The 15,330-nt window shown below is 34.4% G+C and overlaps 1 protein-coding gene across 1 annotated transcript; it reads right to left on the minus strand.

The window, feature by feature from the left end:
* Window positions 1-8,674: 8,674 nt before the first annotated feature.
* On the minus strand, window positions 8,675-13,090 carry LOC134242729 (uncharacterized). Its single transcript, XM_062724852.1, has one exon. The coding sequence runs from the start codon at window positions 13,088-13,090 to the stop codon at window positions 8,675-8,677; it is 4,416 nt and encodes a 1,471-aa protein (XP_062580836.1).
* Window positions 13,091-15,330: the final 2,240 nt, after the last annotated feature.

Genomic DNA, 15,330 nt, shown 5'->3' on the forward strand with positions numbered 1-15,330 from the left:
AAACATAACATTTTTTTTTAATGTCTGAATATTGTATTATTTTATGCATTTTTGTTCACATGCACAAAAAGTCATTTTTAATTTAACATATAAACATTAGACAGGATGAAAATGCATAAACATATAATTAATAAACTGGTCTTTATGTATGTAAATAAAGAAATTGCATCTTCCCTTTTCATAAAATTCTCTTTGTTCCCTGAATACAAACAAACAGGCAAAATTATACAAAATGCAATGAATGTGTTTAATGGATATACAATCTTTTTAATTTTATATATAAAGTTAATAAAAAATACATATTTTGATTGAAAGATATGTTCAGAAAAGTGCATCATTTATTTTTACTTTTTTTTTCAGAGAAAGTTTCCTGATTTTGAATTGCAATTGAAACATAAAATTGATTTTAACCTTACCTTAAGGATTTTAATTGCATTTTTGTTCACATGCACAATAAGACATTTTGACTTATTTCAATTTCATTTCTGAATTTGCATTCCCTCCTTCATATTTCACATGTACAATAAGACATTTTGACATATTTCAATATCAGCAGAGAAAACTTTTATGTTTGGCTTTTCGAAAAGTGCCAAGTAATTTTAGTAGACTTTCTTGAAACCGAAATGTCCTCTTAATTTAAAGGACATATTTTGAAAAAAGAAGTGAATTTCTTTTTATATTATCCACACTAGGACTTGAACCTAGATATACCATAAGTAAATTATGGTCGCTTTTCCTTAAGCTATCTGGATGTAAATAAAGAAATTGCATCTTCCCTTTTCAGTTAAAATTAACTCAATATTATCCTTTGTTCCCTGAATACAAACTTTTATATCAAAATTAAATGCAACGTAAGGCAAAATTATACAAAATGCAATGAATGTGTTTAATGGATATACGGTATACAGTTAATTTAAGATTGATCATAAGAACGAATGTCACTTTTGAGAAAATGTTACCAAACTTAAAACAAACACAAGGACATAAAATTGTTGTGGCCAAAGAAGAGGTAACTCAGAAAAGGACACCTCATTTATTTTGTGACACTGAGAATGTTCTTTCCTTCTGGTGTAGTTTCCTGATTTTATCTTATATTATTCTTCAGAATACTGTTTTATTTTATTTACTAAGGTGCCTGTAAATTACTCCTGAAAACATAAGTGCAAATATATGACTAATTAATATATTCCTTAATTAGTATCAATTTCTTAGTGGAATTGAAAGCATAACTTATCCTGGATTTGTATATTTAAGTATATTTTAGTTGCCCTTTTGTAGATGTCTGAATATTGTATTATTTTATGCATTTTTGTTCACATGCACAAAAAGTCATTTTGACTTATTTCAATATCAGGAAAGTAAGCATTTATTTTTAGCTTTTTGAAAAGTGCCAACTGATTTTAGTGACTTTCTTGAAACCGAAATGTCCTCTTAATTTAAAGGACATATTTTGAAAAAAGAAGTGAATTTCTTTTTGTATTATCCACACTAGGACTTGAACCTAGATATACCATAAGTAAATTATGGTCGCTTTTTCTTAAGCTATGTGGATGTAAATAAAGAAATTGCATCTTCCCTTTTCAGTTAAAATTAACTTAATATTATCCTTTGTTTCCTGAATACAAACTTTTATTTCAAAATTAAATGCAACGGAAGGCAAAAATATACAAAATGCAATGAATGTGTTTAATGGATATACGGTATACAGTTAATTAAACATTGATCATAAGAACGAATGACACTTTTGAGAAAATATTACGAAACTTAAAACAAACACAAGGACATAAAATTGTTGTGGCCAAAGAAGAGGTAACTCAGAAAAGGACACCTCATTTATTTTGTGACACTGAGAATGTTCTTTCCTTCTGGTGTAGTTTCCTGATTTTATCTTATATTATTCTTCAGAATACTGTTTTATTTTATTTACTAAGGTGCCTGTAAATTACTTCAGAAAATATTAGTGCAAATATATGACTAATTAATATATTCCTTAATTAGTATCAATTTCTTAGTGGAATTGAAAGCATAACTTATCCTGATTTTGTATATTTAAGTATATTTTAGTTGCCCTTTTGTAGATGTCTGAATATTGTATTATTTTATGCATTTTTGTTCACATGCACAAAAAGTCATTTTGACTTATTTCAATATCAGGAAAGTAAGCATTTATTTTTAGCTTTTTGAAAAGTGCCAACTGATTTTAGTAGACTTTCTTGAAACCGAAATGTCCTCTTAATTTAAAGGACATATTTTGAAAAAAGAAGTGAATTTCTTTTTATATTATCCACACTAGGACTTGAACCTAGATACACCATAAGTAAATTATGGTCGCTTTTCCTTAAGCTATCTGGATGTAAATAAAGAAATTGCATCTTCCCTTTTCAGTTAAAATTAACTCAATCTTATTCTTTGTTCCCAGAATACAAACTTTATCAAATTTAAATGCATCGTAAGGAAAAAAAAATACAAAATGCAATGAATGTGTTTAATGGATATACGGTATACAGTTAATTAAACATTGATCATAAGAAAGAATGACACTTTTAAGAAAATATTACCAAACTTAATACAAACACAAGGACATAAAATTGTTGTGGCCAAAGAGGAGGTAACTCAGAAAAGTCACCTGAATTATTTTGTGACACTGAGAATATTCTTTCCTTGTGGTGTTATTTCCTGATTTTATCTTATATTATTTTTCAGAATACTGTTTTATTTTATTTACTAAGCTGCCTGTAAATTACTCCAGAAAACATTAGTGCAAAAATATGTCTTATTAATATATTCTTTAATTAGTATAAATATCTTAGTGGAATTGAAAGCATAATTATCCTGAATTTGTATATTCAAGTATATTTTAGTCGCCCTTTGGTAGATGTTTGAATATTGTATCATTTTACATCTACAATCAATGCCAACATATTATTTAAAATAAATACTACTGCTATTAAGAATTGTTTTACCAATATAAAACCTAATCATAAGATGAAATAATTTTTTTTCTTGAAAATTAAGTAATTACGATTATTTTTTCTAAGAAGTTTTTGTTTGGTTAAAATAAAAACAAGAAAACTAGATAATACTGGCACTTCACTTAAAAAAATAATTTTGTTTTTATTGTTTTTGTTTTGTTTATGTTTTGTTGTTGTTGTTTTTATGTTTTAAAATTACACTAGATGTTAACATGTATATTTATAATGATAATGATATATACCAGAGTCAACATTTTTATTAATGATTAACTTCTCAAGATCGTTACTTTTACTAAAACTATATTTTGATTTAAATAGTTAATATAAACACACAAAACAATGAATTCTAGGATTATATAAGTAATAAAAAGATATTTCATAAATCACACAGACTGATAATCAAACACAATTCGTTAATTTAGTAGAGAAATAGATGTGTATCGTTTAACATGTAAATTGTTAGCAAAAGAATTGGGGTGATAAACAATGAATTTTTATACCTCTTGCAAAAAAGTTTTTAAAAAATATGCTTACTTACGTTGAAATGATTATTTGTATGTGAAATAATATAATTCACAATCCTCAATCCTTAGCATAACAGATTCTGTAGTACAGATGAAAATCTCACGACTTAATGGAAAATAATCAACCCTTGAAAGAAGCACACCGATAAAGTACAGATGTGCCTCTTCTTTGCACACTGAAGTAAACACATTCCATTACATCCTGTGTAATTTTTAGGTGGTACGGTGAAACATACGGAAGTTCAAAGCAATTCAAAACACAATAAACGCCATTTTCAAGATCATTTCCACATTCTAAATGTAAGGCCAGACGAGTATTCACATGAAATTGTGTGTTTGTTTAGAAACACGGTCACGGTCAGCATGTTTCTATATTTATCACGTAAAAACAAAAACATTCTTCATCTACACAGACAATAAAGGCTTATGGCTTTGAAGTCTCTCATGATTAGTACTTAAACTTTAGCAATAACACAGCACAGTAAAAAAATCTCAATGAAACAAACCAAAACAGCACCATTTCACAGCTCATTTGATGTAATTTCAATAAATTCCACCTCTAATCGATATGTAGAACAAGACGCCATTTTTAATGTGCTTGAATACGGAATGAGCATGCGCGTATATATACACTTTCTGAAGGCAAAATTTGACACACCAGTACAGAAAAAAGCCTCCTAATTAATAAATTCTGATAAACAATCGCTCATATGTTCACAAACTGTGTATTTTATCCATTATTATGATTTAAAGACAATGTCAGGTACATATATACTCCATTTTAACGAAAAATATACGAAAAACCATCACCCGCACTTAAGTCGATGTTTTATCTCACTCGGATATATACTCAAAAATAGGGTACCCTTCTTTTCTCGAGTATATCTTCTTTATTTTGGCACTCTCAAATATAAAATTTATATCAATGTAAAGATAAAATAACAGTCTTAAATATACTATAAACACGTTTATTATCCTTCATACATTAAGGAGTACCAGTGTTACAAAATATTGCTGCGACTTAGCTGCTGGTCAAAAACAGCAGGTAATTCACAACAGCAGTTAACTCTGTATATCGATCTACTAGAATCGCAGCTAAGTCGGTCGAAAGATTGCTATATATATATCAAGAATGTTTCAAATACTGAAGATTCACACTCTTCATTACTAATTTTGCGCTCTTTGTTAATCAAATTTTCTTGCATAAACGTGGTTTCTGCATGTTGCACACAGGAAGAACAAACATATTTGGAATGTTCAGTCAAGGACCCATTTTTTATCAAAGTTTCGACAATGTCTTTTTTTACTTTTTTTCCCTTGACTATAAACACAGTTATTTTTTCATCAGAAACTTTTTTGATAACAGCATCATGGTCTTTACTTCTACACAATTTTGTAGGAGGCATTCTAAAAAAAAGTATATATTTTTTTTAAATTCTAAAAAAAATGAATGCTTCGTTCTGTATCAAAGTTTAAATATTCTAATGTTTGAATGATCAATTTAAGTGCAAGGGATGAACTTTAAGGGAATAATTGTATGACTAAAGATGAAAAACACATTATTTTATAAAAACGAAACATTGTTTTGTTTGAAACGTGTTTCCATACAAACAGAATTGTTTGCAACTTGTTTATGTTAGTTGTACTGATTTGTTTAAACTATAGATCACAGAATATTGGTAATTTGCATATATATGAAGTAGGATATTGGCTTGAAAAATTTGCAAACGTATTTCACATTAAACAAAATATAAAGTAGAAGAAGACCGTGTTTGGGAGCAGAATGTTAAACGTGCTTACCTTTTCAAGCCTTTGTTGTCGTTAGCGCACAAACTTTGAGGTCGAGGTTATCTTTTTAGAAGTGAATTATATGCAAAATATTCACCACTAAGTGAAAGTTTACTCCGCATAATGCGCCATCCCAATGTTTAATTTTTATTTTGTGATAACACCTCCTATACCCGATTTCGCGGATTCTACGATACCCCAATATCGCGTATTATACCCGATTTCAAGGATAATACCCGATTTCGAGTATTCTCTCCGACCTGTTAGAAATGTACAGCGTTACAGTAGTTGATAAGGTTTTTAATGGCTTCGTTGGGATTAAGTGGAAAATACCAAACACGAATTTTTAGTGTACGCGTATTATCTGCCCCCTGAAAATTCAAGTCGTGGACGAGAGGCCCAAAGTTTCTTTGCGTATCATTTAGCATAGATTTACTTTAAAGTCATATACGCTATATGAACGCCGAATTTTATGTGAGACAAAATGATTAATGATTTAAAATACATGAAGGGTACTGAAAAATAATACTTTCCACAAAATTGTACTCTAGATGTCGTTGTAATAAGAGAACAATTAAACAATATTTAGGAATTAAGAATTTAGTCTTTTCATGAATATTGATGAAGGAAATGTGTAAACAGTAGGCCTATATATAGAAATAATGTCCACAGGAAATCACAGACAACGAGGTATGTTGCATTTTGACAACAGGTATTAATATAAGGTTAATATGCATCATAACAGAGAAGATTGTTAATATTGAATACATTAAAAGATAAGTACCATTAAATAATATTCTTGTCATCTACGTCAAAAGTGAGTAGTATCTCAAACGGACTACCAGCGACGGCGTCACGTGATGTATTCATTAAAAAATAGCTATTTTTAGCTCTACTGGTCAGAGACCAGAAGAGATTATGCGATAGTAATGCGTCCGTCCGTCTGTCTGTCTGTAAACAATCTACTCCTCCTACAGTTTTGGTTCAATTTCAATATGACTTTGTACACAAGTAGACTACACTAAGATACATAATTCTATGCATCGGTTTTTGATTTCGATGAACGGTGTTGCCATGGGTACTAAAATTGGAAATTTCCAAGAAATTCATTCAAAATGCTACTCCTCCTACAGTTTTGGTCCGAATTCAATATAACTTAGCACACAAGTAGACTACTCTAAGAAACATTATTCTGTGCATCAGTTTTTGATTTCGATGAACAGTGTTGCCATGGTTACAAAAAATAGAAATTTCTAAGAAATTCTTTCAAAATGCTATTTCTCCTACAGTTTTGGTCGAATTTCATAATAACTTGGCACACAAGTAGACTACACTTAGATACATAATTCTGTGCATCAGTTTTTGATTTCGATGAACGGTGTTGCCATAGAATAGAACTTTTTCACAAAATAGAAATTTTTGTGAAATTCTTTCAAAATGCAACGTCTCCTAAAGTTTTTGTTTGATTCAGTATAACTTTCCACTCAAGTAGACTTCACTAAGATACTGCTGTAGTACTTTTCTCTTCCTTTGCTATAAGTACAAACCAGTAGAGCTTCAGTCTAGACAGAGACTTCTGGTTCTTTCCTTGCAGGATAATAAAAAATTATAATTTAATATCTTTGTAACGCTTTTAATTTTAATGGTGTTACTTACAGTATTTTCGTAACTTTTATTGATAAACAAATTATATGAATTTCCAATCCTATTTTAACTGCCTCAAGTTATAGCGTGTATACTTTTAAGTTATACATCAAATTGAACGGAATAGAGAAACAAAAGAAAATATAGACAAAACCATACAATAATTTGTGTTCAGTTATTCAATCGGGGATGGAGGAAAAGATTCCGAAAGTCACATATTATAATGCAAATAACCGATTAAAATCCCTTATACTTTACTGGAATTCCGCTCAAATGGACCTTTAATTGGAATAACATGCGATATAAAAAAGGACAATCATATTAACAGCTGTTGTTTTGCAGCACCCCCCCCCCAAAAAAATGTGAACAATGCACATAAAACAATGACTAATAATGTGTTACTTATAATTCTAGTACATTGTTGCTATGGTTACAATATTAATTTAAATACTTGTAATAAATTCTTGGTCCTACCGCCTCTAACATAGGATCAGTAATTGTCCTTTAGAAATCCTCAAGCAAAACGAAAAAGTTCTTTTCCATCTGAAACTCGAGAAAGCAAACCCAGTATCCAGTCGGGTTCACTGATGACCGAAGAATCTGAAAGAGAAGTGAGGGTGAGGGTGTGGGTTATACACCCTGATGAACTTACAAAAATCAAAAGAAGAACTTTAAAATTTTAACAAAATTTAATAACAAAATTAAAGAACAAAGTAAACAGAAATTTTAACAAAGAATTTAACCCAAAAAAATGTACAAAAATAAAATAAATTGAAAATGTCTTTGTTAATTGGTCCTGGTCCTCAGTCAGTCAGTGCGCATGTCCCTTGGTATGAATAGGTCCCGTTTGTCCTGGTCCTTCCGTAAGTGCGGAAATCCTTTAAGAATAGATTTTTACAGTTTCCTTTTTGTATGGCTGCACGGAACAATGTTAATTAATAACGGGCTGCGTGGCACACTGGGTTCCTCTCGGGTTCCAGAGACAATGGGTCGACGCCAGGCTCAACACTTTGAAATGTCTTTCAATGAAACTAAATATTCAGAATTATTTCCAAATTCACAATAGTTATAATTCTCAAACTTTCACAATGTTTCGTTCATATAATAACTTTAACTCAGATAATGAAATGTTCAATGAGGGTCACCGCCCGATGATATACTAGTGACTCACAGAACTGGTTTTAGAGATGTGTCGTACGGGCCGCCATAGTTCACTCACACGCTACGGTCTCTGTCACACACCATAACATGGAAATGGCTACTCTCAAATAAAGAATTTCAGTACCCGACAGTTTACATACTCTGTAACATTCTGTAGAGAGACTTTAGGCATGAAAATAAGGCATAAGACCCATGTGGTTTTCTATGGACAGGCCCCCTGGTAGCACTAGACGAACACGTCTATCGGCTGATGTTTTTCCCGGGTACTACCCAGAGCACGCTTTAACCTTACTATTTAAAGTAAAACTAAGGGCTCCCCACAGGGCTGCTATGTTACTATGGGAACTAAAGGAATTTAAGGGCTAACCACAGGATTATTAAACAAGTTACCGGAAGGGTGAACCAAGGGGATTTATTTACAATATAATGAAGAATTTCAGTTTGTTACATACCTCCCCCTTATAAGACTAAAGACCATTTAGTCCAACCAAACCTACAAACTGAAAATTAAATAAACAAACTCAGACTATATACAGCAAAGCATTATATATACAATATACCTGCAACAAAAGTAATCTCAGATAATTACTCAGCCACATCATCTGAACATAACCTCGATAGTGAGTCTGCTACTGTATTCTGTGTACCACGAATATACCTAATCGAGAACACAAACTCTTGCAAAAGAAGACTCCAACGTAACAAACGTTGATTTGATAACTTTGACCTTTGTAACCATTGCAAAGGTGCATGATCAGTCTCAATTTTGAATGGTTTACCTTCTAAATAGACTCTGAGACACTGGACCGCCCACACAATAGCAAAGCACTCTTTTTCTACTACAGCATAATTTCTCTCCGCAGGACTGAACTTTTTGCTAAGAAAACAAATTGGATGCTTACCGTCTTCAAACTCTTGCTCTAGCACCGCACCTGCCCCGAATGCACTTGCATCTGTGCGCAAAATGAATGATCTACTGAAATCTGGACTTCGAAGAACTGGTTCTGATAGTAACTTACCTTTTAGTTCTTGGAAAGAGTGATCAAGTTCGCTTGTCCATTTGATTTTGCTAGGTGTTTTCTTGCTCGTCAAGTCTGTAAGCGGAAGTGCTAAAGTGGCAAAATTAGGAATGAACTTCCGGTAAAACCCAATCATACCTAAAAATGACTTTACCTTTTTCTTGGTTGTTGGAATGGGAAAGTTCTGAATGGATTCTACTTTTGACATCATTGGCTTGATTTTTCCACTTCCTACAGTATGACCAAGAAAACAAAGTTCATTGAAACCAAACTCACATTTTGTAGGTCGAGCTGCTAAGTTCGCTTTCCTCAACGCTGAAAACACTGTTCTCAGATGCTCAAGGTGTTCTGTCCAGCTGTTGCTATAGATACCAATATCATCAATGAAAGCCTCTGTGAAATCTTCCAGCCCTGTAAGAACTTTACTTACCAGTCTAACGAAAGTGGCCGGTGCATTCACCATCCCGAACGGCATTACTGTAAAGCTAAAATGTCCAAATGGAGTTACAAATGCACTTTTCCGTTTTGCATCCTCGTCTAATGGTACTTGCCAATAACCTTTTGTCAAGTCCAATTTGCTAATGAATTTTGCTTTACTGATCTTAATCAAAATGTCATCTATTCGAGGCATTGGTCTTGGGTCAAATACAGTTACCTTATTCAACTCCCGGAAGTCGACGCAGAATCTCAACGACTTATCACTTTTCTTAATGAGGACGACTGGTGCTGAATAAGGACTGTCTGTTTCCTCAATGATACCAAGATCCATCATTTGCTGTAACTCCCGCTTCACTTGATCTTGTAAGGCATATGGAATTGGGTATGGTTTCATATGGATGGGCACATCTGTAGACGTTTTCAGTGAGTGTTTCGTCAAAGGCGTTTTCTTGGGAACATCTGTAAAAATATCACCAAATTCTTCCACTAACCTCTGAATCTGATCCCTTTGCTCTGTGGTGAGGTCTTTTGAATACAGTACGTCGGCTGACGATTCTGTCTGCTGAAGGGCCGGGACTTTATCCGACACCACACCGTCTTCTATCTGAACATCATTGCTAGATAAACTGGAAATAACATTCAAGCATGCCATTATTTCAGACTTACTGTTTTCCTCTGACTCTCTCTCAAACCATTCCTTCAGCATATTGACGTGATAAACAGTTTCTTTGTTTTTGGACACCCTGACTCTGAAATCAACTGGACTTACCTTTTCTGTCACCTTATATGGACCCTTCCACTGCGCCAATAGTTTCGAAGTACTTGTTGGCAATAACACTAAAACTTTCTGACCTACTTCAAAATTCCTGCTCCTGGCGTTTTTGTCATAATATCTCTTCTGTTTCTTCTTTGCCTGGGATTCCACTTCTGTTACCAACTTACGTAACGTCTCCATTCGTTCACGTGTTTCAATGAGATAACTTAGGACTGAAGCTTGTTCCTCGGTTGGTTCTTCCCACTGCTCCTTTAAGATGTCTAGTGGACCCCTGACATGTCTGGCATAAAGAAGTTCGAAGGGAGTAAAACCTGTCGTTTCATTTGGGACATCTCTGTAGGCAAAGAGTACATATGGTAAATGAACATCCCATTTTAATGGCTCTACAACTGCATATGCTTTCAACATTTGCTTAAGAGTCCCATTAAATCGTTCTACTAGCCCGTTAGCTTGAGGATGATAAGGGGTAGTTGACAGTTTACGCACTTTTAGCATTTTGCACAGGTTTGATATGAGTGATGACATGAAATTTGTTCCCTGGTCTGATAAAATTTCTTTAGGAAAGCCTACTCTTGAGAACATTTCCATAAGCGCATTTGCCACACTTTCTGCGTCTTGAGTTTTCATCGGAAATGCTTCCGGAAATCTAGTAGCATAGTCCATACATACCAAAATATATCTGTTTTTCTTTTCTGTCATTGGTAATGGACCCACAAAGTCGATGGCGACTCTGGAAAATGGAACGTCTATCTTTGGAATTGGCACCAGTTTTGCTTTTGGTGTTCTCCCTTTCTGCATCCCCTTCTGACAAATAGAGCATGACTTACAATAACGTGATATGTCCACATACATACCCGGCCAAAAGAAGTTTTGCAGGATTCGTTCTCTGGTTTTCTTGTTTCCAAGATGCCCAGCCAATGGTGTGTCATGAGCCAATGACATAATACCATTGCGCAGCTTCTTTGGAGCTACAATCTGGAAGACCTTTTCATCAGAATTCATCTCAAAGACTCTATACAATAAATCATTTTTCAAGATGAAATATGACTTACCCTCATATGGTCCATTTTGTGCCATATCTAGAATTGACTTCAAGCTCTCATCAGTTTTCTGATGCTCAATCAATTCCTCCCTGTTACACCACATACCTTCATTTTCGGTGTTCGATGCTTTCAAATCATCCGTTTTTGGTTTTTCTGCCCTCTCTTGTTTCCTTAGCTCTGATCTAGTTTGGACCGCTCCGCATGCGTCATCTTCGACTGTGTCCACCTTCTCCATCCTGGGTAAAGGGTCTGCCTCCTTAGGTACTACAATGCTCACATTGTTGCCAATAATAACATCAGCAAAAGGAGAATCTAGACATAGAGCGTGTACCTTACCTGAAATGTATGGCGTATTCACACTTACGATTGCCTCACTGCAAGATCTCCTCGTACCGTCAGCTAGAGTAATTACCCTTGATTTCCCAGTCTTATCCTCATCTGAAACTAATTTACTGTTGACAAACACCGTTGAACAACCAGTATCCCTTAAAACTGAGACAACATGTCCACAGACTTCTCCACTCACCAAATCTAAACCTGTTTCACAACTTAATTCTAAAGCAGAATCATCAGTAATCGATACACCAGACAACTTAACCACCACTTTATTCTCATGAACACTATCAGAATCCTCAGATACTGTCATTGTCTCATCTAGACACAAACCAAACTGTTCATTAGACTTGTGGTTACCTGGTTTCTGATTCAGAGGAGATTTTGACTGAACTTTACGCAATGGACAATTCGGAGCAATATGTCCGACCTTGTCACACTTAAAACATCTCCTCTGATCTGAAGGCGAGATAAACTTACCTTTCTGGGACTGAACCGAACCAAACTTATTTGGTCTTGCACCCGGTTTTTCCCCTGCATTACCACGACCAACGCCTGAATTACTGCCTTTATGCGCAACCTGAAATGACTCTGACAAAGTTATAACTTCTTTTATAGACTTTGGACTGTGTTCAAGTACCCACAGTTGCAACTCTTTTGAACAACTTCTTATCACCTGTTCTCTCAACATCAAATCAAACAACTTATGAAAGTTTGAACCAATTTCTTCCCTTTCACACCAATGATTAAAGAACCTCTCTGTCCTAACCACAAAATCTTTGAACGATTCATCACTAGACTGTCGACACTGCCTAAACTTATCCCTATAGGCCTCTGAGGTAAGTTCATACCTTTTAAGAATAGCAGTTTTTATAGCATCGTAATTATCGCTATCCTCATCTGACAATCTAGAATAAGCTTCAAGAGCCTTACCCGAAAGCATTGGGACTAAACGTACCGCCCATTGAGATTGATCCCACTTTTGTAACCCCGCTATTTTCTCAAAAGATTTTAGAAAAATGTCAGGGTCTTGACCTTCTTCAAATTTAGGTAACTTTACACTAGGGGTGTGAATGCTCTGGGGGGAGGGACCAGTTTTACTCTTCTCTAACTCTTTCTCTTTAAGAGCTAACTCTCTCAACTTAATCTCTTTCTCAGCCTCCCACTTATCCCTGTCTCTCTTAGCCTGACGCTCCTCTCTTTCATGAGCTAACCTTACTTTCTCAAGCTCTCGTTCAGCTTCCTTTTCTGCTCTTACTGTCTCTCGTTCAGCTCTAGCTTGATCTCTCTCAGCTCTCATTGCCTCCTGCTCCTGACGCCACATCTCTAAACACTCCGTGACGCTTGACCCTTTCTCGATAAGCTCGGACATCCACTTTGGCATGTGCGACATTGTGAAAGTTTGAACTGAAACATACAAAATAAACAAAGTCAAAATCAAAATTTCGAAATACAAAAAAAAACTCTTGATTTATGCAAGCTCAGATGTATCCCACCGCTGCCACCATTTGTGAGGGTGTGGGTTATACACCCTGATGAACTTACAAAAATCAAAAGAAGAACTTTAAAATTTTAACAAAATTTAATAACAAAATTAAAGAACAAAGTAAACAGAAATTTTAACAAAGAATTTAACCCAAAAAAATGTACAAAAATAAAATAAATTGAAAATGTCTTTGTTAATTGGTCCTGGTCCTCAGTCAGTCAGTGCGCATGTCCCTTGGTATGAATAGGTCCCGTTTGTCCTGGTCCTTCCGTAAGTGCGGAAATCCTTTAAGAATAGATTTTTACAGTTTCCTTTTTGTATGGCTGCACGGAACAATGTTAATTAATAACGGGCTGCGTGGCACACTGGGTTCCTCTCGGGTTCCAGAGACAATGGGTCGACGCCAGGCTCAACACTTTGAAATGTCTTTCAATGAAACTAAATATTCAGAATTATTTCCAAATTCACAATAGTTATAATTCTCAAACTTTCACAATGTTTCGTTCATATAATAACTTTAACTCAGATAATGAAATGTTCAATGAGGGTCACCGCCCGATGATATACTAGTGACTCACAGAACTGGTTTTAGAGATGTGTCGTACGGGCCGCCATAGTTCACTCACACGCTACGGTCTCTGTCACACACCATAACATGGAAATGGCTACTCTCAAATAAAGAATTTCAGTACCCGACAGTTTACATACTCTGTAACATTCTGTAGAGAGACTTTAGGCATGAAAATAAGGCATAAGACCCATGTGGTTTTCTATGGACAGGCCCCCTGGTAGCACTAGACGAACACGTCTATCGGCTGATGTTTTTCCCGGGTACTACCCAGAGCACGCTTTAACCTTACTATTTAAAGTAAAACTAAGGGCTCCCCACAGGGCTGCTATGTTACTATGGGAACTAAAGGAATTTAAGGGTTAACCACAGGATTATTAAACAAGTTACCGGAAGGGTGAACCAAGGGGATTTATTTACAATATAATGAAGAATTTCAGTTTGTTACAGAAGTTATAGATCATAACCTCTTATAATCATAATTATCATGTTTTTCCCGCGAAATAAAATAGGTAGTGACTGTTCCTTCGCCAAGCGCTCGGCATCAGACGTGAAAGTCACGGTTCTTTCGGATATGACCCTAAAAACGTAGGTCCCGTGTCATGGTAGGCGCTGGTACGATAAAGAACCCTCACTGCTAAAAGGCCCTGAGTGCCGAGTATAGGTCTAAATTTGAAGCCCTTCACCGGCATACGGTGACGTTTCCATATGAGTGAAAAATTCTCAAGAGGGACGTTAAACAATATACAAGGACAGCAGAAGTACCTATAAATACGTCAAAATCACAACCAAGAAAATTGGATTTCTCTGTACCGCAAGATAGTATTTATGGCCCAGTTCTTTACACTGTTTAGTATGGAACGCCAGGACTGTCTAATATGAAGTTTAAATATTATATGCAGTGCTTCCTTGATTATATGCAGTACCATTTTTATTATATGAAGTAGTTTTTACTTTATATTGTGTACAACCTCCATTATACACAGTGCTTCTCTCATTATATGATGTAGATATGTCATTATATTATATACATCTATCATTATATGAAATGCTTTTAACATTATATGCGGTAGTTTTAACATTATACGCGGTAGTTCTTTCATTATATGCAGTAAAGACAACAATATATTATGTACTTCTCACATTATATACAGTACATTCATCATTATGTGTACCGTATATACTCGCATATAAGTAGGATTTTTGGGAGTTAATTTCTGATCCAAAGCTCTATGTCCGACTTATAGGCGAGCTATAAAATTAATTGTATTATATGAGGTCAGTCCCTCTGAAATATAAGCTCATTAAATACAACCGACTTATAGGCGGACCGTATGGAACGCCGGGACTGTCTTATATGAGGATTAAATATTATATGCAGTGCTTCCTTTATTATATGCGGTACTATTTTTATTATATGAAGTAGTTTTTACTTTATATTGTGTACAACCTCCATTATATACAGTACTTCTCTCATTATATGATGTAGATATGTCATTATATTATGTACATCTATCATTATATGAAGTGCTTTTAACATTATATGCGGTAGTTCCAACATAATATGCGGTAGTTCCAA

Source organism: Saccostrea cucullata, unplaced genomic scaffold (genome assembly GCF_032062105.1).
Source record: "Saccostrea cucullata isolate Sc308-1 unplaced genomic scaffold, CSIRO_AGI_Scuc_v1 ctg6317, whole genome shotgun sequence".
Lineage (NCBI taxonomy): Eukaryota > Metazoa > Mollusca > Bivalvia > Ostreida > Ostreidae > Saccostrea > Saccostrea cuccullata.